At 40.9% G+C, this 27,486-nt stretch overlaps 2 protein-coding genes across 3 annotated transcripts in view; one reads left to right on the forward strand and one right to left on the reverse strand.

Moving 5' to 3' along the window:
• Positions 1–15,730, reverse strand: part of LOC124278331 (FACT complex subunit SPT16-like) — a 40,765-nt gene extending 25,035 nt beyond the window's left edge. Inside the window, 12 exon segments of the mRNA XM_046714056.1 lie at positions 232–344; positions 7,694–7,858; positions 9,900–10,072; positions 10,617–10,768; positions 11,421–11,532; positions 11,534–11,565; positions 12,265–12,357; positions 12,632–12,691; positions 13,577–13,660; positions 13,663–13,770; positions 13,880–13,978; positions 15,592–15,730. Of these exon segments, the coding sequence (XP_046570012.1) occupies positions 232–344; positions 7,694–7,858; positions 9,900–10,072; positions 10,617–10,768; positions 11,421–11,532; positions 11,534–11,565; positions 12,265–12,357; positions 12,632–12,691; positions 13,577–13,660; positions 13,663–13,770; positions 13,880–13,978; positions 15,592–15,657 (1,257 nt within the window). The 5' untranslated portion in view covers positions 15,658–15,730.
• A 79-nt stretch (positions 15,731–15,809) lies between these two features.
• Positions 15,810–27,319, forward strand: LOC124278330 (trafficking protein particle complex subunit 2-like protein). 2 transcript variants are annotated; one of them, XM_046714055.1, is made up of 5 exons: positions 15,810–15,851; positions 19,803–19,975; positions 20,928–21,015; positions 26,317–26,396; positions 26,650–27,318. In XM_046714055.1, the coding sequence occupies exons 1-5, from the start codon at positions 15,819–15,821 to the stop codon at positions 26,690–26,692; spliced, it is 417 nt and encodes a 138-aa protein (XP_046570011.1). In that variant the 5' UTR covers positions 15,810–15,818; the 3' UTR covers positions 26,693–27,318. The 2 variants fall into 2 exon arrangements, with proteins under 2 accessions (XP_046570011.1, XP_046570010.1); XM_046714054.1 differs by lacking the exon at positions 15,810–15,851 and adding an exon at positions 15,892–16,031 and having other exon boundaries at positions 26,650–27,319.
• Positions 27,320–27,486: the final 167 nt, after the last annotated feature.

Raw genomic sequence — 27,486 nt, forward strand, 5'->3', positions numbered from 1 at the left:
ATCCAAGATGGGCTAGATTTCTGACGAATGGTCTAAATTTTAGATAACATTTTCGATACATCTGAGTAATTTTCTTTGGATTGTCTGGTCTGGCCAAATACAGCCCTGATGTCTGCCTGGGTATTTTGCTTATTTCATACACTGCGTATGTCCTTGAACATTTCAACAATGATTACTAGGACTGTGAACATCCCCATACCCCGGGCTTACAACCTACAATATACAACCTACCTCATTGACAAGGACCGTGTCACCAATGAACAGGGCATATGTCTTAGAGTGTTCATCTTTCCCTTCCCTGTTTGGCAGACTGGAAAACCCGACATTCACGTTGAACACCATACCTGAAGACAAGGTTGTAGATGAGTTACTTACTACAAATGTACGATATTAACTTGGAGACCACAACTAACCGTTTACTTTCTGAATAGTTGTCTAAATGATGAAGTTCCAAAAACCATGAGAGTGACGGGTATTCTGGAGAGCAGAAAAGTAACATGTACGGATTGTACATGTTTAACATATAACCTGTGATGATCCGGGTTAGAATTGATCTTCAGTAACCCATGCTTGTCGTAAGAGGCGACTAACGGAATCGGTTGGTCAGGCTTGCTGACTTGGTTGACACTTGTCATTGTTTCCCAATTGTATAGATCGACGTTCATGCTGCTGATTACTGGATTGTTTGGCCCAAGTTCAATTATATACAGACCGCTGCCATGTAGTTGGAATATTGCTGAGTGCAGTGTTAAACAATGCCCAAACCAATCTAATGCCTGATTTTACCAATGTAATGCCTGATTTTACCAATCTAACGCCTGATTTTACCAATCTAATGCCTGATTTTACCAATCTAATGCCTGATTTTACCAATCTAACGCCTGATTTGGTTATTTGTTGTTCAATGCAACACTCAGCAAATTTCTCCTGTATGACAGCAGTCTCTAAATAATAGAGTCTCAACCAGACAATCCAGTAACTGACATATTGATTTACACAGAGGGATAGATGACATACATGATAATGGTAACATCAACACAGGGGTGGAAATAACTTAAAAATTGCTAGTGTACTCCGGTACAGTGGCACATGTAAAATCACTTGCCCTGATAATTTTTCCACTATATCTTGTTGATTTTTAAAATAAACATAGAAATTTTTAGAGTAAAATTAATATTTTATTCTTATCCTGACTCATGCTTATTGCTTGCTTGTCTTCTTCTTCTTGCATAACCTAGTGGAACACGGTATCTCCCAATTGAAGTTTCCTTCAATAAAAAATCACTCATTAGTACTCACCACGAGTAGCCTCCCTTCCACAAGCTGCTGAAGGCAGGGCATCAACCGAACCCAAGTGCCTCACTCTCTCCTTTTTGTTTTGAGCCCGACACTTTATTTTTCCAAGAAATCCAAAGTGTTTAGTGGGGAGGGCGGGGAGGGCTTACCTCATGAGTCAGGATAAGTATAAAATATTAATTTTACTCTAAAAATTTCATATTTTTCCTAATTTTCATAATACTGAGCTTAAGATAATAAATTAAACTTAAGCAACAACAGTACTAATAGCTACATGCTATCTATATATTATCAGATAAGTATAAATCTATAAGATAAACTTATCTTCTCCGTGGAACTGTCAACTGTTGAGCGAGGACCATGGGACGAAATGGTGGATACCTGAGACATCCTTGGTGGTGATATCTCTCAGATAGTGGTTGGCAAACACCATATCGGATCTCCAAAACATCCCTCCATAATGGTATTCAACGAGCAATTTCCATGTAGAGCGAAAGAGTTGAGGCTAAGCTTCTAATTTCGCGTGAGGATTAGAAGCTCTTGGAGTGGTCGAGTCCTGCAGCCTTGTAGGCTCGTAGTATGACAGTTCTGATCCAAATAGAAATCGTAGAGCACGCGACACTTCTGTCTCTTGGCCGTAGATATAGGGATAAATAATCTCTTGAATTTCCCTCTACTTTTCTTGGATCGTTGGAGATATATTTTCAGTGCGATACATAGGGCAAAGTGATAGATCCATCGTATCATCGCGGTCCAAGTATGGATGAGAGCTGGGACATGGAACAACCTGTCTGGTTGACCTGGCAGTTGATTTTTTGCTATAAAAATCCCAGCGAGTCCCAGATGAGCGATGTTATGAGTATCATCAAAGCGTGTTCTCTGGTAATCCAAAGCTGAATCTCAGACATCCTGGCATGCAGTACCTAATGCTAACAGGAATAAGGTCTTGTGGGTCAGTGATTCAAACGAAGCAGATAACAATGGTTCATAAGCCTCACTTGTGAGGTGTTGGAGTACTATATTTAGATCCCAGGCTGGAGCTTGAAACTTCCGCTTCTGATCTTCCAATCGCGAACGCGTAGAACAAAGCGAAAAGTAACTCCGTGTTTTGGTCAACTTGACGCCTCCGCTCTCATAGTTATGACAGAACTTAAGGCTGCAAGATAAGTGGACAAGGTTGAGCCTTTTAGATTCTTAGTTTGACGAGGTAACATAAGAAATCTGCCACTTGAGGATGTGTAGCATATCTGGCTGTAAATCCTTTCTTAGCAGCGTAATTGACAAAGCTGTGCCATTTGTCATCGTACAAGTTACGAGTTGAGTTACTGAGTGCAAGCGTGACCGCTTTAACCTCCGGCTCTGGCAGAATAACCTCTTATTCAAACATGCCTTGATACACACATGAAGTTGGTATGCTTCTGGTGTCTTGTGCACTTGTTTGGTGCGCGGATGTATCAATAGATTGGTGCACAGTGGTAGCTGAAGTACTGGTTTTCTCCGATTCCTAGCATGAGATCTGGAAACCACGCTCGCAGAGGACAGTAGGGCCACTAAAATCAGATGGAGGCTCTGCGCTTGACTGATTTTCTGTAAGACTTGTGGGATTAACGAGGAGGCGGAAAAGCGCACGCTGAGTCCCTCCCCACGATATGCTTAGTGCGCCCGCTGCCCATGCTAGTGGGTCTGACACTGGCGTATAATAAGGTTGTCAGTTGTTTGTTGAATCGAGTGGGCAAATAGGTCTATCAGAGGAGATCCTATTTCCATGATTATATGATTGAATATCTCTGTGTGGAGCATCCATTCTGTCGGGCGACGGTTGGTGTGGCCGAGAGAGCCGCCTGCTAAAACATTCTTTGCTCCTGGAATGTGGCAAGCTCTGACATGTATGTTTAGATTGTCGACTAAATCAACAGTCTGAAACAACGTGCATTGAGTAGATTCAGTGATCTTGTTGAACCTTGTTTGTTCACATAAAACGCCACTGTTGAATTGTCTGTGTGAATCATCAACTGAGCATTCTGTAGTAGGTTGCTCCAGTGACTTATGGCATTTATGACTGCTTGCATCTCTAGCAGATTTATGTGACATTTGCTCTGTTGCTTGCTCCATAGGCCTGACACTGTCCTGCGGGCAAGGTGGGCTCCCTAACCTTTTAGTGACGCTGGCCTGGCGTGAGATGTGTTTTCGATTCCGCCTTTACTAAGGAGACGCTCTGCGCAAACATTCAATCTCTCTTGGTCCACCAGAGTAGATGTGGTTTGACGTAATCTGGTAGACTGAACGGTAGAGGGTCCCTCGAGATGAGCATTGATGAGGACTTGTAATGGACGAATTGAAGCCTGCCTCTGAGTGTCAAGTCTTGAGCTGATGTGAGTAGTCCCAATAGGCTCTGCCACTGTCGTGAGTGGTAACGGAGAGAGTAGGGCTTGGGGAATCAGTTGTTGGATCTTGATCCATCTGTCCTCCCGGGACTACTAAACGATTCTGAGCTGTAAGGAATCGTGATACCTAGAAAATGCAGATCCCTGCGCTGGTTCTAGGTCCGACTTGAGTAGATTTACTAACCAACCTAATTGAGTTAGTAACTTGATTATAAAGTTCAGCTGTAGTTCGAGACGCTGTGGATCTGGATCCACTTGTATACCATCGCCTAGGTAAAATGCGCCCGCAGACCTTGACGATGTAGGTATGAGACAATAGGCTTGGTTACTCTTGTGAATACCCAAGGGGCTGAAGTGATTCAAGGGAAGTACCTTCCATTGGTAATGTTTGCCGCCTAGGATAAATCTTAGATATTTCCTTGAGCTGGGATGAATCGAATGTGTAGATATAGCGCCTTGCAAATCTATGCTGGCCATGTAATCTAGTGGACTAATTAATTGCCGGGTTGTGGTAAATGTATCATGTAAACGCTGGTGGTTTGCATAGATATTTTCTGTTGAAGGTGCTCATGTTGTAAAATGAGACGATACTTCTCCTTGGAATTCTTTTTCGCACTAGGAAAACTGGGGAGTAGAAACCTGGTACGATGTTTCGCTGATCCAGAACTTCTAAGGCCTGTTTGTTTAGCAGAGACTGTACTGTTTCTCTTAACATAGGTAGTTGAGCCGGGTTGAACGCTGAACCCTGGGGGGTGACTGTTAACGGAGGCTTGGTCTTGAGTTGTATGAGATATCCGTGCTGTAGGATGTTGGATACATAAGGATCTTGTAGTATTCCCCAGTTTTCCCAGTGTAGTTGAAGACGCCCACCCACTTGAGAAGGTTGTACTGGAACGACTGGGGTGGAAGACTCCAGTCGTTCTGAACCTGCCTTTCATCGCTTAAATCCATCGGCCACCTCTGGATGATCTGCCTCTCGCTGATCCTCCTCTAAATTTGCTGTATGGGCTTAATTAAAAGAATCCTTGGGATTATTAGCTGCAGCTAGTTTCTTGTCCCGTGCTCTCTGTAGCCCTGAGAACTTAGACTTGCCCGAGTATCTCTGTGCTGACTGTTTAAAGGCGTTAAGCTAAGGTATCCATGGATCTAATCACAAGTACCTCTCTGGATTCTTTAGATACTTCTTTGGAGACCTTGTTTATGTTGCCACCAAACAGAAAGGGCGATGACCATGGAGCTGTGTAAAGAGGCTCTGTGAATTGCTTATTCCAAGAGCAGGAGGCTAGTAGTCCTTGCCTACGCTGGCCATGGTAGTAGTTTCAGTAAGCTGAAAGGTGTTCTGTAAGGAATTGGTGGTCTTTTTTCTGCATGAGTAGAGCTGAATAGATCATTCTGTCTTCCTCATCTGTAGAATTCTTGAACTTGGTGATGAGAGTCTCATTAATAGTTCTAGATCTATTTAATCCAAGAACATCCTCCTGGAAATGGTATCTAATTGGGCCAGTTTTGCGATCGCCTACTCTGTAACTTCTGGACTTGGTATCAGAGATAAGTTGAAAGTTGTCATCAATATCCTGGGCCTTGAAAAAGGGTTCCATATTATGTCCAGCAAATTTCTTGGCATTGAAGACCGTAAATGAGTAGATTGGGCTTTAGTGGATTTGGAGCAGGCTGTATCTAGTTTAGCTGGTAACGGCTGCGATTGGGTCAATAGGAGGTAAGGTGATATAATCTACATCATCATCCTTCATCAGGTAAGTCTGAGTTGCATCCTCGCTCTTTGATGGGGAGGCAAGTTGTAATTCATTCACCATCCAATATCTTATCTCAGCATCTGAGAAAATGATACCATCCTCCTCTTCTGACGTATGGTCATATGTCGGAGTCCTAGATCTATGGGAAGATCTATGTGAGGACTGTGGAGAACGGACTGACGAAAGTGGCTAGTGCATGGAGACCTTTGAGAAGACATCCTTCGCGAAGGCTGGGTGTTTAATGAACGCGGTGAGGGCTTCGCGAAGCTCTTCTACACTGGGGGGGGTAGAAATGGAACCACTTAGCCTGGGGCGTCCTTAACGCGCGAATGTCTTCTAGGTCAGTGTCGAAATCGACCATAGTGAGCCCTTGCTAATGTCTCGAAAGACCTCTGTGAATTACAAGGTGCGTGCTCGCAAGGTGCTCCTCGGGCCAGCCAAGCCTCTCGCAATAGGTGAGGCTCTAGCTCCTTCGCCGAGAGGTGGCCTGGGACTTCCTATGCAAAGAGCTCGCTCCGGCTGGGATGCCCTTCGCTGAGGAGGCTGCCTGTGGGCTCTGGGCCCTACGCTGGCAACAAGGCCGGGCTCTGGGGCCCTGTATGACTTAAAATGGGTTGGGCTCTGGGGCCCGTGGCTCTGGGGCCTCTGTAAACCGTGAACGGTCTTCCATCAGCCCTCATGATTTGGTTGACCAGGTCGCCTGAGGCGGTCCGCGCTGATGATGAGGGTTGTCTCTCTGCTAAGGTGACGGGACCCTCAGTCAAAATTTCTGGTGACAGCGTAGGCATCTCCGGGTTGTGTGTTAATCTGCGCTGAGGTGACAGTCGCGGATACCGGACGTTTCTTGTGACTTAACCTCTGAATGATAATCGGAATGTCATCATCATATAAGGCTAATTCTGTGACTGGTAAAATATCAGAGGCAAAATTATTAGATTTTGTAGACTTCCCTTTTGACAAAGTTGTAGACCTGGGTGTACCGGGCGCATTTGAGATGATATGGACGCTTTGCTAGTCTTAGACTGAGAAGACGACAGATCTTGAGACGCAGGTCGCTTCTTGGACATAGCGGACTGCGTCCCACGCTTATCCCCCGAGGGAAACTCAGGCATGCCACCAGCCGGTGGCGGGTCGTCAGTCAACAGTTGACAGGGAACATTAATATGTGATCTATTAGCCATGACTGAGATTTGTTTATTTAGATTTATCTGCCTTCCGCCTAAAACTGAACATAAATATTTATCAAAGGCAGAAATTGGTAAATTAATACAAAATTTACAACGAGAAATAAATGAACATGGAGTAATGCAACTAGGGCATTTTAAATGTGGGTCTGTATCAGAGTAACGAAGTTTACAATCTGTGCAGATTCTCATTAACGTAAACTGCTGAACAAACACGCTTAACCGTGAATAAACAGCAGAAACACGATTAATAATCAATGCAAAATTGAATAAGGATACTAGTAACACCTCTATACTAAGTATAAAAGGTACTAAACTAAATATAAATAAAGGATATAGTGTGTGGGAGACACAGGCTCTCACGCCCAGCTCACTGGGCTTAAGAAGGAGAGAGTGAGGCACATGGGTTCAGGTGGCCCTCGCTCCCTGGGCATGGAAGGGAGGCTACCGTGGTGAGTGCTAATGAGTGATTTTTTATTGAAGGAACTTCAACTGGGAGATACACGCGGTTCCACTAGGTTCTAAAAAAAGAAGACAAGCAAGCAATAAGCATGAGTCTGGATAAGGAAAAATAACATAATTAATATTGGAAAGTCAACTGGACACCGGTACACTGTGATATACAAATTTGCTTGCCACAGAAAACCACTGGACTCGAGGCATCGGGCAATGGGTTATTTCCACCCTGCAACAAATACAGCCAGTCTTGACCAACCAATAATTTGGTCTCCTCTTACAAGCTGTTGTTAAAGAAAACCTCACAGTGGAAATTCTAGTGAAATCACAATCAACTATATAACCTAAAGACCAAGGATCACAACTTGGATCTAATGTCATAAGCGTATCCTAAAATGGTTAAGGTAGATAACTCTGCATAATGAATTGCACTGCCTCTGACCTCATATCAGCACATCCTGACCACTCATTCAGGGTCCAGAAGGGAATAGAACAGCTCAAATGTAGTTCCCATATGATTATTTGAACTTGTTTTTACCATTCTTAGTACTATCAACTACTTGAAATGTTTCTGTGCATGACAACCTTTCACTAGTCAAAGTTTTCAAAGAGTCCCTACCCTTCTTGGCAGGAGAATTGGTCTTCGGAGAGATGAGCAGGGAGCCTTCTCGGAACTCAATGCCCATCGCAAAGCCAAATGTCTTAGTCATCTTCTCCATCAGGCTGGGTTTCTCAGACTTGACCAGCTTCATCACAGCTTCATAAACCTCACTCAGCTTTGTACCTGGAGGAAAGACCAATCATACAACTACTAATACAATATGGGATATAAATAACATATCTCACTCACTCGGTCTGGCCAATTGCCAAATGAGCTCCAAAAAAGTTCATGACTCAAACAATTTGCCTGACCTAAGTATGATCATGTATGTTGATACATTAAAGTTAGGGAGTGACAGGGCTCCAGATAACTTTTGGGGGTGTGAGTGTACTTACACATCATATTGCAAGTGGAGGTGTACTGAGAATTTTGAAGGAGTACCGACATGTTTTTGTGTGAGCGAGTTGGTGATGCGGTTTGTCTGGACGATTCATCGATCACTATTTCTAACCATGTATTTGTATTTGAAGACGCTTGAGAAATAACTGAGCGACCGTGTGATGCGCGAAATGTCGGGTCCGACTGGATATAAATAGGAACAGTGTAGTTTTTAGCCAATCGAAAAATAGTGACGCATATCGTTGCATGGCAACGCAAGGGATTCCTACTGTTGGGGTTTCCTCATGTGTCAAATCGTGTTTCGCAAAAGATACTTGACAAGTATTTATCCGAAATAGATTTCCATTTGCACGATACGCACGGAACTTAAATGTTAGATGTACAAAGGTATTTATGTGCGTACACGATACGCTTGAAATCTTATATTATGTCGTACTTAATTGATTTTGAGGCGTACATTACGCCTGTACGCCCCTTATCTGTAGCCCTGAGTGAGTATGGTTTTACGCCACTTTTAGCAATATTCCAGCAATATCACGGCGGGGACACCAGAAATGGGCTTCACACATTGCACCCATGTGGGGAATCGAACCCGGGTCTTCCGCAAGACAAGTGAACGCTTTAACCACTACACTACTCCACCACCGCCCCTTGATACATGAAAGCCATATAATCGTAAGGCAACAGGTCAAGTCAGTAACAATCACCAGGGTGAAACAACCATCTGCCCTGGGGCCATGGCTACTCTATTTACTCCATGATGAGCGAGACTTCCGATAACAAGCATTGTCACTAAGGTGACATAATCCCCCGCCGCAAATTATCAAATCAAACTTACAAAGTAATGAAAGTGAAGGTCATAATTTAAGATGAAGTTAAATGTCAACAAAAACATGACCAGTCAACCTCTCTTGATATCTTGCTCTGTAGTTATTCAAACGCACAAATATTTTCAAGACTCACTTTGACCTTGACATGAATGTCTTAGTGTATGAAATATGCAAAAATAGTAATAAAGAAATTGCTTATTGAAAAACATTCAAGGGAAGTCTTGAAAGTCTATGAAGAAAATCCAGTGAACTGTTCTTGAGATATCTCGATGACAATCTTAACATGCAGTTTAACATGCTGAAATCTTCAGAGTGTAGTCATGACCTTGAAAATTATGTGAAGGTCACCAAAATGGCTTGGAACTTGCACCTTCCCCAGATGAAGCTTGGTGTCAAATATGAAGAAAGTCCTTGAGATGGTTCTTGAGGTATCAATCTGACAACATGCAGGTTAACATGCTGAAATCTTCAAAGTGTCGCCCTGACCTTGAAAATTAAGTGAAGGTCACCAAACCGACTGAGCCCTGCACTCGATGAAGCTTGATGTTGAATATGAAGGAAATCCAGTAATCGGTTCTTGAGGTCTCGCCAAGCTAAAAAAGCTTTAACATGCTGAAATCTCAAAGTGTCAGCCATGACCTTGAAAATTAAGTGATGGTCACCAAAATTTACTGGGCCCTGTGCCTTCCCTAGATAAAGCTTGGTGTTTAATATGAAGAAAATCCAGTGAACGGTTCTTGAGATATCTCGCTGACAAGGGTAAAACGTTAAAGTCCCCTTGTGACCTTGAAATGAAGGTCAAGGTCACCAAACCTGACTGGGACCTTTCTTTTACTGTGATGAACCTAGGTACCAAATATGAAAAGAATCCAGTCAACGGTTATTAAGATATTCCAATTCGTACGTCATCGTACAGATGGACGGACAGAGTCTAATATCATATCCTCTCAAGGCTTAAACGCTAAGCGGTGATAAAAACATGGCATCTTACTCACCATGCTGGAGTTTGCCGAGGATCTCGTCCTGCACCTTCAGAAGAAAGTCATAGTTTTTCTGCATCTCGTCTGTAGGGTCCACTAGGAGTGTGCGGCAGATGTTGGAACAGTAAGACTTGTACCGTGCTCCCAAACAGCAGACAATAGCGCCAAAGTGAACTGGAGTGTCATCACTGAAAAGTAATGAGAGAATGTTAATTCCAAAAACAAAACAAAAGTTGGGTTTGACGCAGCTTTTAGCAATATTCCAGCAATATCATGGCAGGGAACACCAGAAATGAGCTTCATGCATTTTACCCATGTGGGGAATCGAACCCGGGTCTTTGTTGTGAAGAGCGAACACTTTAACCAGTAGGTTACCCCACCGCCCCTGAGGTAATGTGGCTAAGGTTTCAAAATATGAAAGAATATTTTTCCTCATTATCTCAAGTGAGTTGACTTTAATGTCATTTTGACAAATAATCCAGAGACATTGCAGCATGTCAGCTGGGTTTTGAAGGAAAGTCCAAACTGATGCAGAGATCTTAAATGTTTACCACATCTGCAAAACCATTAAGCAACAGAACCTGGAAACAAAATCAAGGAGAACCTAGGATTTGAACCAACGAACAATAAGTTTCTGACAAGCTAAGGGATGCAATTCTTCAAAGTGAAATGCAACAACTTTGCTAATGCAAGACGTGGAATCCTATTTAAGGTGTACATGGCTGGGTTTACCTGACGGTGCTGAACTTGAGGGAGTACTTTCCTCCACTCTGGATGATGGCAGGGTAACACATGTCCAGCTGGGAGGTGTCCACCCCGGTCACATACTTCTTGTTTTGGAGGGCCTGCTCCACACCGTCAGCCAGCTTGGAGTGCTTCACTTTCTGTAGACAAAACATATTTATACATTCAGTATTAAGTAGGGGTGTCGCGATATGCGAACGTATCGATGCATCGATACATTTTTACTGACGATACGATACGCGAAACATGCTTGCGTGTATCGATTCTTATTTTAAAACTTTATTGATTCAAATTTTTATGCTATATCCATCTCCTTCAAAGTCTTGATAGTAAAATTATACAAGACCGCTCCGATAAATAGATGTAGCGAAAATTATGTATCGCGCGTCGTATCGTGACCTTAAAATCGTGATATGTATCGTATCGTGAGATTGGTGCATCGTGAAACCCTAGTATTAAGAGTTTTATACAGTACATTATCAGTACTTGGAGACAAAGAAATGAGGATTCTTGTTTTAAAAATGAAGTCCTTAGAACATATTTGTGTTTGTTAGGTGTGATCTAGCTTTACAGAACAAAAGAGTGACTAGCAATGAAAATGATGCTTCCGTTCATTCTAAGAATCAATCAGCTACAATGATCACCAATCAGTATTTTACAACTAATTAAACAAACGCAGACCACACCTTGTCACAAAAAGATGAAGTGTGGTAGCAATTGGCTCGGTTTCTAGTATTAATGTTTTATCCCCAATACACGTTTTTAGCAAAGGTTACAGAAAGAATTTCTCACTTTCTCAGCATCGATGATCTCCATGATGCTCTCCTTGAGGTACTTCTGGAACACGTCACAGGTCACCTGACACGCCTTCTGTATCGTCTTCTGCTCAGGCTCTTCTTCGGGCCATGATGTACGCCATCGGCACGCTGATGTCCGACTAGAGTGGAGATGAGGCACCAGTGTACGCTAATTCTGCTATTGTGGGAGTTGGTTGGGAACCTACACTATTACATTAGTATTGTAACAGTTTCCAACTCTTGGAATATATTATTGAAATGGTTGTAAACCAATGTTGAGGCTTGATAATTATATCAATCAAGTGATAGAAATAAATAAAGTATTGTCCGCAATGTCAAAGTTGGCCATTTCACTACCTGTTGAAACTCATAACAAAAGGAAGTAACTCAAACCAGAGGTAATTCCATCAAATCAACACACAGCAGTATATAAATTCAGCTGAGTTTTCTGACATGAAATTTATGCTTCATTTCCTTATATCAACTTCTTGAAACCAGTTGCTAAGGTCAAAGAAAGCATGTGTTCAGGTCACTGCACAAATCTTACAAAGGATTAAACTTGCAACAACCATGCTGACTACTGCATACATTTCTCTCCAGAACTCTCAATAATAGACCCTGCCTCAAGAGTGACACATTTGACTTCCTGCAAATGTTGGGAGGGACAGTGGGGCAGTAGGGTAGCCTAGTGGTTCAAGCAGTCGCTCATTACATTGAAGGCCCAGGTTTGATTCCACACATTGGTACAATGAATGAAGCAGATTTCTGTCCATTGCTGGAATATTGCTAAAATCGGTACACCATACCCACTGACTCACTGTAAACAACGGTATACACACCTTCTCAAAGCCGGCTGTCTTAAGCACTGCCCTCCAGTCATTCATGAAGTCCCCAGGGAATTTGTCTTTGCTGAACTCTCCTACTGTCTTGCCCTGTCACAGATATGAGTCAACATGCTGAAGTTTAAACATTTCTCATGATTTGATCAACAAAATACTCACATTTTTTCACTATGAACAACCTTCTTCAAAGAGATATCTACTGGTTGGCTGACCAGTTTTTGTTTGTTGCTTAACGCCGCACTCAGAAATATTAAAGCCGACCAGTATTTCAGTTAACGCATCGCAGATATCATAAGTATAAAAAATACTCTAACACATCATGTAATTTCTACAAGTGTTTTATCATAGGTATGAAGGGCAATACCTTTCTGCTGTCGTTGATTGATGCCGTCAGTTTGGCAAAATTAGCTTTGTCTTTGTCCGCCTGAAAACCAAAAATCGAGATAATCATTATTTGTTTGGTTACAGATCAATCTTAGTGTTATTGATTAATAACTACATACATATCACTGTTTAAGTCTGACCAATTTATTTCTATAGCTTTGTCAGGTGAGCTAGACATCATCAGATCCTGTTCCTAAATACATAAGGCCAAATAAATGTTGTGGTTCTGATTACACCTCTTTAAAATTTAGAGTAGGTAGGTAGGAATTCTTTTTATTTTTACAGTTTTTTTAAGAAGTAAAGTACGAACTAATAACACATTTATCAATGTGTAATTGTTTATTCAATCAAGCTTGTGGGCATCATGTCGACTTTCTTTATCAGAATGACCAATGTCCGTTGGTGCCAGGAAAAATCAATGGTATCTGAAAGCGTATTGTATTCATACCTCTAAAAAACTAGGGTCGGCACCAGAATTCAAGGGTCTGTCAGGTAATCAGAACCACAATATTGTCAAATCGTAGCTTGCGTACCGGTGGATAGATAAAATAACTGAAGTATTTTGAGAGGTTCTATTTCAGGACATAAACTTGACAACTTGCAGTCTCTTATAGTTTCTCATATTACAGATCAATTGTAAATCACAAACACAAACATTTAAACTTTATTATATTTTTAAAATTAATGGAACATGCCAAAATACCCAATTGATTTTGAGTGAGGTGAGAACAATTTATTTGGTTACTCAAAGGAAAATTATGACAGCCAACTGAGATGAATACAAGTGAGTACATAATTCAATGACCCAAAAAGTTATCTGTAGCTCTGTAATTGCCAGCACACAAAGTCAGTGATCTAACCCACTTAGCCACCACAGCTTCCACAAAGCACTATGTCAGGTGAAGGAACATAACCACACAATCACCTTGTCTCTTGTGAGAAGTTTGATCGGTGGTACACCCTGGTCATTCTCCTTTGCACTTTCCAGTTGACGCAGGAAGTCAACTCGTAACCAAACAGCCATGGAAGTCAATCTTCTTTTGCTTTCGCCAGGATGTAAATTCTGCTCTCGCAGAACACAATTACTGTGTCGGTCAACTCGTAACCAAACAGCCATGTCTGCAACAACAGATGGATACTAATCATTCACATATCAGTTACTAGTCAGTGACAACATTAGTCCCTTAACTATAAGTTAGTCAATACGTGGATTTAAGGATGCTGTTACCTGTAGAGCTGTCGACTTGGAGTAGACAACATCTTCATCCACACCGACTGCTGTTACAATGGCATCTATCTTTGCCAAGCTGTCATCTCCTGAAGATTGCTGAAATGAAAGAATAGCTTTTAAATGGGTTGTTTCAAAGTAATGATAGCATCTAAACATACATCAACATCTCGCCTGGAAATAAGAGCGAGAAACAGTACTGACTTGAGGCTTTAATCCAAATCCCCACCCTAGTATTTTACTGTTCATTCTAAAAAGCCAAGCTAATAAGAGTACATAAAATAACACTAATTTCCACTAAAACAATGCTAATCCTAAGTTTACACTGGCTGTCCATGATTTGTATATTGGAGCCTGTAGCCATAGCAACCACAATGATGTCGTAAAATGGTGTAATGTGAGCAGCCCAGCCATGAGCTATTGAAGTAAAATAGTCATCATGGTCATCAAACCAATGTTTAGCCTTATGTCTTATCCTCTGCATGTTCCAAAGAATATACTTGAGGGTCGAAGCAGAAACATGACAATAGTCTCAAACACTTTGGTAGAGAAAGATATTGTTATTTTGAGTTGTTTTCATTTGCTTGATGCTTTTAGATGCTGTGGCAATAACATTTTGTACTGGGTCATACATATTAGTAGAAGTAGAAGATCATGGATGCTCCAAATAAGCTAACATGTTATATTCACATGTAGCATTCACTACAACTGTGTAACCAGTGCTATGAGAGGTTCTACCTGTGAAGGTTTGGGTTAGAATGAACATTCAGTAACCCATGCTTGTTGTAAGAGGCGACTAACGGGATCGGGTGGTCAGACTCGCTGACTTGGTTGACATATGTCATCGTCGGTTCCCAATTGCGCAGATAGATGCTCATGCTGTTGATCACTGGACTGTCTGGTCCAAACTCGATTATTTACAGACCGCCGCCATATATAGCTGGAATATTGCCGAGTGTGGCGTAAAACTAAACTCACTCACTATGAGAGGTTCAGTAAATGGACATTTATTCAATCTTACAATTTTGTGGAAGTGCTGGGGAATATCAATGTAGTGTTGGATATTTATCGCCGCTGTCAGCAATTTTTAAAATGCATCACAACTACCTGAGTTAATGTCTCTGGGCCAGGCTAACTATTGGCTGATACAAACAGCAGCCATGCAGGTACGATGACACATGATCAGGCAAATTCCCTGTCTGACACCACCCAATTTAATTTTGTCACCTCACAATCAAGTGCTGGGAACCTATTCTATGCCTGGTCTCCATGGGGATAATGTGTTTTGTCAATTGACATTGAGACTATAATTGGGGGAACAGATCTATGTTTATTTGATGTTCTGGGGAAAGATACTAGTGTCCAACCCCAGAAAGAACGGAATTCCGATTTTTTTCCAGGAGTTTATTCCATTTCACAAAAGTTACATAAATGCAATAAATAATTTCATATTTGTCATACAGGCATAATGTTCACCTTCGACCTCAACATCAATAGCAGTTCAAACTGGCTGAAACTGGTCGATACGCTTGTGTCAGCACTTTTAATCAAACCAAGGAGCATGACACTGACATGGACGACCAATTTGACGTTGTTATTGTTCAGTTAGAGCCAAAATATCACGTGCTTCTTTGGATTTAGAGGTGTTTAGACGACACAGAAGTACAAATACTGTATCAAAATAACAATGCAAAGTCTGATTCGTAACTTACAGCCCAAGAGGTATAAATCCTCTTCATTCGCCTGTAAAAGGCGTCTTTATCCACACGCAAAGACATCGTAATGATGTTGCCTTCGCTGATATGGCGGATATTTCAAGACGGCGGGAGAAAAGGTGCTTCCGGTGCTGCTATGTTAACCTGATGTTGATTGGTTTATATTTTGTGTAATATTCAAGACAGCTTTCCCAATTGGTTGAATTAATGCTTCCGTAAACATCATGGCGGTGTGTGTAGCAGTAATTGCGAAGGAGGTGTGAAGAAAATCTTGAATGTTTAAGTGTGATTAATTCTGTTAGTTTAAAGGCGCTGTATTTCAGTAAGACGTCTATTTCAGCTGTCCCGGTGGCTAATATCGAGTTGTTTGTGTATTCAATGTAAATTTCATGTTAAAGGAAGCCCCAATGTCACCGGCCCGGCAGTGCTTCAGCCAGGCAAGTGCCATTGCACACTAAAACATATGCAGTGGCACTTTTTTCAATGCTAGAGCGTACCCATTGGTACAACATTTAGTATAATCCACAGGTCTTCTATACCATGGTTACCATGAATGGCAAAATTCTCAACTGCATTGGCACATTTTAGTAGTTAAGGTGCCAATTGGCAACACTAACAAAAATCCTGGCTTTAGCACATTATGTGAACAGTTAGTTTACAGTTACTAAGTGCAACTCGGCAACCGCTGCACTATTGATCCAGATTAGGCAATACAGTACAACTTTAAGAAAAGTTTGCAGCTAAATGAACCCACAAAATGCTGAAGGGGTGGATGTCAGCAGGGTTACTACACAATACCATGCCCTCATATGATTCCGTGGTACTTACGTTTCTGTGGTATTTTCTAATGACATAATTTCTCACGAGCCACTCACCAAATTGTGCCACCTATCGATTGTTTACGTTCATCAGTCGATGGGCACGGCTCTGAGCAAAAAATGTTCAGACTTTGATCAATTTGCGTACGTACAGTCATCTACTATTAAAAACTAATGCAACTTTATGTCTAGCACGTAATGCACTTTTTGTGCGATCTTTACAAACATTTTCTATCAACTTATTCAGCTTCCAAGTTTTCCAAACATCGCTCGTCTGCAAGCTGATGTCATCAATAAAAACAATCACGTGACCTAAGGGGAATCCCAGCTCTATTTTTTAAACTATGGAAGCCCGATAGGGTCATCTCTTAAGTTGTTTTTTCACTTTTCATTTCACGTATCCCGTTGATCGACTCTACATAGTTTATGAACTGGAAATGTATGCTGAAGAAATGTGACTATTGTGTTAACTCTACGAAATCATTTACTGTATTACAATTTATCAACTTCGTTATTACTGTCAACCTACATTGACACTCACGGATTGGCTGTTGACAACGTGTGAGATTGTGACATGTGCTGTGCGCCCGTAATTTGATCTGTAGGAAATACCACGGAAAAATATGACGTCACCAGTTTTTATGCACAATTGCCGCCTGTCGTCCGATACGGACAACAATGAACTTCAGAATGACAAAAGTGTTTTATTGACATTAAATGATACAAGGTATGTCGTCTAACACTATGTTGTGTTTATATGACTTGGCAATATGAGCGATTGATTCATAGTCGTAAATGTCTTAATACCACGGAAACCCATGACGCGAGGGTATATGTACCCCACGTACCTTAAAATTTCTGCATACAGAAATGTACCCTAAACAAAGTCAAAGTACCCTAAATGTCAGACGAGCCCATATTCCGCAACCCAAAACCGAAAATGGATGTGCAAATGTAGTTGTTCCCTTTCAAATGATTGCAGGTGGTATTGTGCATCGCGAGATATTCATTACTATGTATGTCCGTTTCTTATATAACGCAGTCAAATGCATTTAATACAACAGTATGACAGTTTCAGATCAAGAAAAAGGCGTAATGCAGAATGGACTCATCTTTGGGTACATTTCTGTATTTTGATTTTGGGAAGGATATGTTTCGGTATACATTTGTAGTACCCGTGCCGACAACAACCTTTTCTGCCCTACTAGTAGTCATGATTTGACATTTTATCCATCATGTTATTATCCAAACTGATTTAGGCACGATTTTACTTTTCTATGTTGGAGGAAATAATGGAAGTATATATCTCCATTTAATGATTACAAGCAGCAGTGAAACTTACATGTCCTGTTCACCATTAATTATGTTTGATATGCTTATTGCTCCATATAGTGATATACCTGTAGGCTATACATATATCTCAAAGCACATAACAGAACAGAACAGAACAGAATTTTATTTCAGTAACAGGCCTCCGGCCCAAAATACATGTACATAAATTGATGATAAGTAGAGCACATATATATTTCATTTAGATTTGTGTTTCTTGTCAACAAAGTATAAAAATAGACATACATCCTTGATAATATTAACATTTTTACTCTGTAATATTGATATAAAATTAATAATTGATGGACATTTACTAAAATATTTTGATATGTACTTATTTCTGATATGAGAATATGCATCACAGATATAAAACACATGCCATTCATCTTCAACAACGAAGATACCATTTAATTTACAAAACAGGCAATGCCTTTCATTATATGCAACATCAGTGTATCTGCCCGTTTCAACTGCTAGTTTAAAATTACAGCACCGAAATCGGGCATATATAGTTTTTAAATATTGAGGGATATCATTATTTATCAAGCTGACACCTGTGCACAGCTGCAAAAAAAGATCAATGTACTTGGTAAATTTTGTGAGCAAACTGGTATGAGTGTGAATCTAAAGAAACAAAGCACATAACACCAATAATGGAAGGAGATATATCTGTTATATACAGTAGTATGTTATTGACAAACCATTATCTATTCCCAACAGAGTGTCTTGAAATCACACTTAATCACAAAGAATTTAGAGTAACTGACTCTGCTGAAGGGAAACAGAACTCAAACTCTTAGTCGTCCAGCTGGCACCATTTTAATTAGCCCACATAATCATCAGATGCCAATTAGCATCCGCCACCCAACAAACTGGGTTTTGCACCAGCAAGTATACAACAGATATGTATATATTTTATTTTTGCAACAATGAAGTTCAAATAATCTTCTCAAAACAGTGACAGCACTTTTCCATCAATTTTCATACAATACAACAATTACTGCTCCCTTCTTGTTATCCTTATGTTATCGTATAAGCCCACCACTTGTGTATTTGTCATCATTAAGTTAGTGGTGGAAGCACTTCGATTACCTACACTATGCAAAATAACTCAATACAGTTCACACTGACTCTGAGGGTGTCAAGGCTACATAGCATTCAGTGGTTCACATTTGGTATTTCTCATGTCTGACATAATTATTCAGTCCAAGATAGGTTTATTAAAACGTTTGATGTGTTGAATGTATTGCATGTTATGTAGCATGCCAGTGGAAGTGCAGTAAAAGAGGAATGAGTACCGGTAGTTGAGTTGCAAAAACTTCAACCAAAGAATTACTCGATTGATTAATCACTCTACAGTGGACTTTAATATATAGGTTCAAGTCTTAGTTTGGCCATACCTCCTAATTGTAGTTCCTTTGTTACAACAGACAGCTTGTCATCCTTCGACAAGAATCTGCATCGAAACCTTGCACTCATGAAATAGAAATTGTTATCCATGAAGTTTGTCAATATTGTAACTCAAAACTTTTTAAATACCGCTCATGAAGATTTTAGGTGATATGTTTATACTCCATAACATCATGCTTGCAATGATGGCATTTAAGAAGTTGGTAGCCGATGGTTTTCAGTTGATGTTCAATCAGAAAATGTCTGTGTCAAATGTATGTTGAATAGTACGATTGGATTGAATGTTGTAAAAAATCAGCGATTATAAAAATCAGCAAACATAATGTGAGAGGTAAAAAAGGGTTTTCTTATCCCAATCTATCTGGATATCTGTTTTACGTTCCTCAGTCATCATGTGACTGAATAGATAAGGTGCCCCAAGTCACTGGTCAGAGTTCTGCCTCTTAGCCATGCCAGGATCTGCTTGTGACTCTCAATATCAATTCTTCTTGAAATAGTTGTCAGAATATTGGCCATGTTATATGTGTTGATGAACAATGCGCCACTGATCTACTATCAACAGGCTTATCAGTTCCATACTTGCTTTGTTAAGCTGTAATGACAGCATGCAGGCATCTTGTTTTACTTCATGAGATGTTTCATTTGTTTCAGAATTATCCCTTGTTCATCAAAACGATGCCAACGGAAAATGAACTCAAGTTTTATTATACTGTTCATACATCACTAGATGTTGTTGAAGAAAAGATTAGCTCTATTGGGAAAAATGCCAATGATCTGCGGGAGCTTTATCTTGGACTGCTGTACCCAACAGAAGATTATAAAGTGTATCCTTTCATAAAGTGCTAACAATCAGACCAGGGACAAAAAAGATGGAATGTCCTTGATGTTTGGAGAGCTGAAGGTCGCTAGTTCCCCTGACTCTACCATTACAAAAAAACATTAGAAGCTAGTACTTGTTGTTACTCTGCCTGGTGCTCTGCATTAAGAGTGAGTGAGTGAAGTGATTGAGTTTTACGCTACATATCATGATGGGGGACACCACAAATGGGCTTCACAGATTGTGGCCGGTTAGGGAATCAAACCCGGGTCTTTGGTGTGATAAGCAAACACATTAGCCACTCGGCTACCGAACCCTCCCCGGCTGTAAGAGGATTAAAGAAGCAGAGGTTCAGATAAGCTGTGTATCTGCGTAAATTGCGCAAAAACTTACGTGAAAACTCAATTCCTATTAAGTCTATTGAATACAAGTACGCTTGAAGTTTTGTAAATACTCAATATATGTGATCTGACATGCGTACACACAAAAATGTCAAATCTTACCTTGCGTACCGGTGGATGGATAAAATAACTGAAGTATATTGAGAGATTCTATTTCAGGACATGAACTTGACAACTTGCAGTCTTATCTTATCGTTTCTCATATTACAGATCAAATGTAAATCACAAATAGTAACATTTAATCTTTATTATATTTTTAAAATTAATGTCAAAATGGCAAACAATCCAATTGAGTTTGAGTGAGGTGAGTACAATTTATTTGGTTACTCAAAGGAAAATTAGGGTACCCAATTGAGATGAAGACAAGCAAGTACATAACTCAATGACCCAAAAAGTTATCTGTAGCTCTGAAGAAGGATTTGGTATCTCAGGGTGACTATACTGTGGGGTACACACGTTATACTGCAACACAGTATCTAAACTTGACCAATATTGACCACGCCAGTGCAGACATATTGATTGTTTTGTTGTCAGTATCCTCCTTGACCCTTGTCCAAGTTATGGCTATGTCACAAACACCAAGGTGAAGTTTGTTGTGGTTGTGGAGTCATCGAACCTCACCCTAAGGGACAATGATATTCGAGGGGTAAGTCACTCAGCAACATAATACAACTTCAATTTTCAACTAGCTGAAAATTTAAAACCAACATTTCACTCAAGAGGATTGATTCAATAATCTAGCCTTTGCTCTATCTTTCACATAAGAGCAAGTCTGATGCTGCCACAATACATCAAACCAACTTGATACACTATATTGTATTTGGGATTACACTTTCTTATTAAAGAAAAACCTCGAGTGTGTTTTTTTGGATAAAGTCCCTTTCAGGATTCGAACCAGAATTCCCAGAGCAAGGCACCTACCTTTCGGGAACTGCGAGGGCTGGACAAGGCCATGCAAACCATGCGCCGATCGCTCGTGGACAACGTAGCCAAACTGGACGCACTCGATGAGCATATCACTCGTGAAAAAAACAAACTCGACGAAGCGGAGGACCAGTTCAGCCGACGTCGGATCGCCGAAAGACTGCGCAACTTGGAAGAGGAAAGATCGACCCGATTTGAAGTGGCGTCCTCCTTCCGAGACGAGGTTCGAACCCAGATCAGCCGCGTGCGTGAAACCATCGACCGAGTGTTGAACAAGTCACCACGTTGGCCGACAGGATCCGAAATCTGTTCAGGGAACAAGGGATCACCATTGCCAGCGTTCTGACGGCTTTGGGCTTCATCGTATCGACCCTAGTCCAGGGGCCCAGATAAGCTGCGTATCCGGGTAAAATACGCATAGAATTACGCATTGAAAAATAATTGTTGCGTATCAATTATGCATTTAAAATGTTAGGTACGCAGAAAGTTTAAAACAAATGCGTACAGAATATATTTATAAAAATCGCTTGCGTAATGAAAAAAGACATCGATTGCTATCAAGTTGTACTGTTAGTATAGGATAAGTGTTGTACTGTCAGTATAGCATGAGTGATTTTTTATGAAATCATTTCCATTATATTTAAGTTGGATTTGATTGCCGCCTCGTTTTCCATTGACTGCTATAGTCCGTTTGGCTCAAAAGCGGACCGATGAATTGCAATCTAACTCGAAAACTAATAACCATAAAAATAAAACACTGATCATAATGAAAACGTCAGACCAACTCTGAGAGGTGTTTGGCGAATTTATGTCCTAAAAATAAAAAAGTTGTTAAACAAACTATCATTAAAATATCGACACAGTTCACTATTTGTTACGAGGGAGGAGTGCAGAGAAAGGGACAGCCGGGTGTGCGAGAAAGGATGGAGACGGCACAGCACAGGTTAATGAATCAATAACTTTGTCGGCACTTCTCTAACACCTGGCTGTCCCTTTCTCTGCACTCCTCCCTCGTAACAAATAGTGAACTGTGTCAATATTTTAATGATAGTTTGTTAAACAACTTTTTTAATTTTAGGACATGAATTCTGCAAACAAATCACAGAGTTGGTCAGATATTTTGATTATGATCAGCGTTTCATTGAGTATTATATGTTTATTAGTTTTTGAGTTAGATTGCAATTCATCGGTCCGCTTTTGAGCCAAACGCACTATAGTTTACAGTAACATTGGTTAAAATGTGTGAATTTAAATGGCTTCCGTATTTTACCCCATTCCATGTGCGTATAACTTCTGCTTACCACGTTCATGAGGGTCATATAACCTTAGTGTTGATTATATATATTTTACATAAAAACTGTAATTAAAATTACACAATTCTAGGTTATATTTCTTTGGGTTAAATAATAGTACTCTGTATTATATGTTACTGTCGACTGCGTCAGAATTCGTCCCGTTATATTATTGTGCATGTTTGAACTTGATCGCCGGGAAACATCTGCACAGCTGATTGCTATTTCCGGCTCAGATACACGCAGTAATCTTAATCCCTGCAAATAATACAATGCTCAGCAAAAACAACTTAGAACTTAAAAGGTAAATAATCTTGTCTAGTGATGTTTAATTGCAAGTTTGACGTCTCTACTGACAAAGTCGTCTTCTGTTGTTTGTTCACGCGAAGTGATAAGATGTTGTTTTCTTACCCCTGGAAAAAAGTTTGACGAAAGCGTAACCCATGGATAAGACGACCCCCTTCTACAGACTGCTTTTTTGGGGTCCTCAAAATTTGGCTTATAGACGGTAATATATGGTAGATATGACATAAGGCAGAACATACCTGCTTAGTAAACTTACTCAATGGCATATACTTAGGTGAGTAAAATGACTGAAATATGCACATATTTGAAAGCAGTGGGTAACAGAAAAAGAAATACCCACTCAACATTCTTATACGACACCAACACCAACACCACCCAAAAAAGGTGGCGACGCTAGAGACTGGATAAAAAAACAGTTGAAATCGCTCGGGGAAGCCCTGGCGAGACTGGCTGGCAAAGCTGCGGAAGCCCTGCCAGGCATCTTGGGCAGCATCATGTCCTGGTTGCTGGAGTTGTTGTCGAAAACGGTCACGTGGTTCAGCCAGAACCTGTGGGAGGTCGTCGTCGTCGTGGCCGGGCCTGGTGTATGTCGCCGCTAAAGAATTTTTAACCAAATGAGGCACACCCCGACCGCAATCCCGCCGACCATGAGCGCCGTTTTGCGATCGAGGTGTTGCTGATGTTCGACCTCCGTGGTGGTGATAGGCGTGGTGGTGATGGTTGAACGCTGGGCTCTGGTGCTGGTGGCGGCGTAACGATCCCCGTTTCACCGGTATGCGTGGGTGGTGGGACTCGACTCACGTTGGCACCGGGATTGATGCCCAAGTTTTGATCGGTGGTCGCGATGACAGTTTCATTGTTGTAGCCCACCACTTTGTGGATCCTCAGTCACATGTCGCTCGGAGCCATGTACAGTCCCACGCCGAACACGTAGTCGACTTTTGACTGGGCGTATTCCAACGTGTCCTGGTAACGCCAGATGGCACTCTGTAAATCCACCGGTCTGGCGATGGCGCTCCTCTACGTTCGACACGAACTGGTTCTGCGCGTCGTAGGCCAGGTCCCTTGACCCACGATGCCGGAACAGCGTTTGCAACTGCGCGCCCAGCAGCGCCCACACGTATGTTCGAATCATTCAACCGTACTGTGCCTGCGCCGAGTGAACCCTTTCGACGTGTCCAGGATAAATAGTTTCCAATCGTCCGCGGGTCCCTGCTCAAACCTCCAAACGTGATAATCCTTGCTGTCGTCAAAAGCCATGAGATCATCTCTCCACTTGTTACTCGTGACGTAAGCATTTGCATACGTTTTACCACCACATTCTGTCAACTTCTTGCTGGCTTCTACGAGGGGCATGTTGTGAACGATAGGAATACCCAAACCAAGATTCACGCCTGGCAACGCCAATCCGTGTTCAGATCGATTTCGAAAATCGTCGCAAATCCGTTAGTAAGCCCGCCGATTGTACGGATTGTTCATCGCATTCCGCGCCTTGTCCTGCGGAATTTGGGTGTTGATTTATTTCAGGATGCGTCTGATTTGGTAGTACACGTGGAAATAGAACACGGACCGACTCAGCGCATCACGACAAGTGTCGTTCAAGGTCACGCTGCATCCGGTCGTCGCACACCACATGGCAAAATTGAATTGATTCGGCCAGAATTGCATCGGGTTGTTAAACCATGCGTGGACTGCCTTGACGTTTGTGACCGAAAGCCCTATACTTTTCAAATACATCAATAAATCGAGCTCGAAAGTGGGAATCCTACCACGATTTCCATGTGCGTGAGATTGGTAGCACTTAAATTATCACTTTTAGGATAAATCACTCCAGGCTGGTACTTGGCTGTAGCCATATTGAATTATTATTCGTAATATCCTCAACCTAAAAAATAATGGGATTCTACTGGGAAGTTTTATTCCGTTTCATAAAAAGGGGAATGTACGCATCACCATTACCAGATCAAACAGGTTATATGCTAGTCCCTCACTCGGAAGACACAACGAAATGGCTCTATTTAAAACGATATAGTGAAGTCCCAGACTCATGGATCACTGTGATACCAGGTTCTACGCTTATTATCGAGATCGTTCTTGGAAATGCCTCCGGACCAAGGGTGGGACTTCTGCCTGGGTTAAACATATGCTGGCACGATCGCCATAAACATAAACGCTGTCATATTTATGTACAACTAGGAACAGCTTCCACCACAAGCCTCGAGGGAGTCGAGGTATTTATTGGAGATGAAATTTAACTCAACCAGATTTATGCACCCGAACACGTGTACCTCATCAGCTTAAAGTATATTCTTCAACGATTGACGGAGGACCAATTAAATATTTTTTTTGTAAACTATACATAAATATAGTGCAAGATGGGATTGTATCCGGCCATGGATGACGTGGCTCAAAAGCTCGAAACCGTGGATGGATTTCGTTTGCGACAGATCAGCGACATCATACGCCAACTGGAACGAGAACGTGACGTGCACAAAAAGTACCATCGGGCTGTCAATGCCATCGACGGTGTGGACACGGCCCTCGTGGTCGCCGGCATGGGACTCACGGGTGCCGGCATCGGCTTGTTGTCGACCATCGTGGCCGCCACAGAGGGCTTTTGCTATTTTTTTATTTGAACTTGCACATCGAAGGATGGCTCTCGATATTTTTTTAAGGGGGGCTGGGGGACTTAGTTCCCACAAAGAAGCCTCTAAGCTGCATCTGCGGTAGTACACACACGCACACACACTAACACACACTAACACACTACCACACTACTCATTAGTTGCCTCTTACGACAAGCATGGGTTACTGAAGGTTCATTCTGACCTGGAACTTCACGGGTTCTCAGCCACAAGAGCTTCCAGAACATGGGAAGTCAGTAACTGGTATTTCAGATCACATACTTTACTCTTTTATAGAAACCTCTTTAGAAATTTTTGTATTTAACACGTCCATCATTACTATATTGTCAATATAACTGTGCCATTGACACTAGGGATGTCACGATACATCGATACTTTTTCTAAGACGGTACAAGTATCAATACATTCAAAACTGTATCGATATTTAGTTTTGAAAGTATCGGTTTATATATGTTTATGTATCGTTTACATTTTGCAATTGAATCATGTTTTTTGATGTTATGAGAGTTATTCATTATTTTACATGCACAAAGATGGGAAATTAGAACTTTGTAATCTCTGAAAATAAAAAATGTTGATCTTCTCATGGACAATTATAAAATATGAAATATTAATGTTCAAAATGTAACTAAATTTATGTAATAATGCTGCAAAAATAGATATAGTGATATGTATCAAATCGTGACATGGGTATCGTGATATGTATCTATTCATGAAACTCGTGACATCCCTAATTGATATTTAATGGTAGGAATCTTGAACTCTTGACATGTGTTTCAGATGTTTCGGAAGCTCCACCACGCCTACGTTGACATGCTGTGCAATCCCTTTTACAACCCTGGAGAAAACATCACATCCAGGTAGAGATTGGTTTTGTCAGTAGACAGGGCTGTAATACAATGAACAAATTGAATTAATTGAAAAAATGAAGTTATGATTAGATTTTGGTTTCTTTCTCTAAATTTATTGTAACATTAAGCCTGCTAAAAGCAGTTTTTTACTTCAAAACAGTATTCTTTTCATTAACAATAAGTTTAAATCTTCAATATAAGAACAGTTAAAAGACTGAATTAATTCTGAAATGTGTATGGGGTTTCTTATTTTCTGCTGCAGGAATTTTGAAAATGTTGTGATTTCCATGATGCAACAAGAATAGTCTCGCACCAGTCATTACCCTGTGGATCAGTGGAGTCGAGAGGCCATAAACGTACATTCCAGCTGATTGTGGAGTTCAAGTCAGAAGTGAAGGTGCTGGGCACTTTGTAGTGTACTTGTCAAGCGGAACATCTCCTGACTGTATGTAACTAGTTGCTGACTGGCTGGGGTGTTGAATCATTCTGTGGTATCAGTAACAATCTGCACAACAGCTGCAAACAACTAAAATGGTCCAATTAACCAAGTGGTTTTTCAAGTGGTACTATTTTTGACTCAACCAAGACCCCACAATATTCCAAACACTCACATTTACTGTAGTTTACATCAAACACAGAATGAATTATAATTTCTTTTTTGAAAAGGCCTACATACAATCCTGTGTTTAAATTCAATTTATTCAGATTATTTGTAACAGGGCTAAAGATGTCAAATATCAAATGTGTCCAAACTTATAGAATTTGCTGATCTTTAATGTATACCAGTAGATATTTATTTGTAATGAAGAATGATTACTAAGGGACCGTTCATAATTTATGGCCTGGGTGTGTGTGTGTGGTTATGATGATTTATATGGTGAAGCATGTACAATTTGAATGAACCCCCCTAAGATTTATGTACAATGTAATTGACCCCCCTGCATGTCATGTACAAAATCAAGAACACCCCCTTCCCATTTTTGAATATTTACATGTACAAAACAGCTGACCCCCTAGAACACTTGTACAAACTTGATGACCCCCTTATCTTCCCTGAACAAAATGGGTGACCACCCCTTAAAATCATCATCACGCCCCT

The sequence above is a fragment of the Haliotis rubra genome, unplaced genomic scaffold (genome assembly GCF_003918875.1).
Source record: "Haliotis rubra isolate DU_JTF1 unplaced genomic scaffold, ASM391887v1 Scf235, whole genome shotgun sequence".
In the NCBI taxonomy this organism is placed as follows: Eukaryota; Metazoa; Mollusca; class Gastropoda; order Lepetellida; family Haliotidae; genus Haliotis; species Haliotis rubra.

Coding starts and splice junctions, on each gene's coding strand:
- LOC124278330 (XM_046714054.1), top strand. CDS start 15,984: ATGTTAAAGGAAGCCCCAATGTCACCGGCCCGGCAGTGCTTCAGCCAG. Junction 16,032..19,802: donor CCCGGCAGTGCTTCAGCCAG/GCAAGTGCCATT, acceptor CATTTGTTTCAG/AATTATCCCTTGTTCATCAA. Junction 19,976..20,927: donor CCAACAGAAGATTATAAAGT/GTATCCTTTCAT, acceptor CCCTTGTCCAAG/TTATGGCTATGTCACAAACA.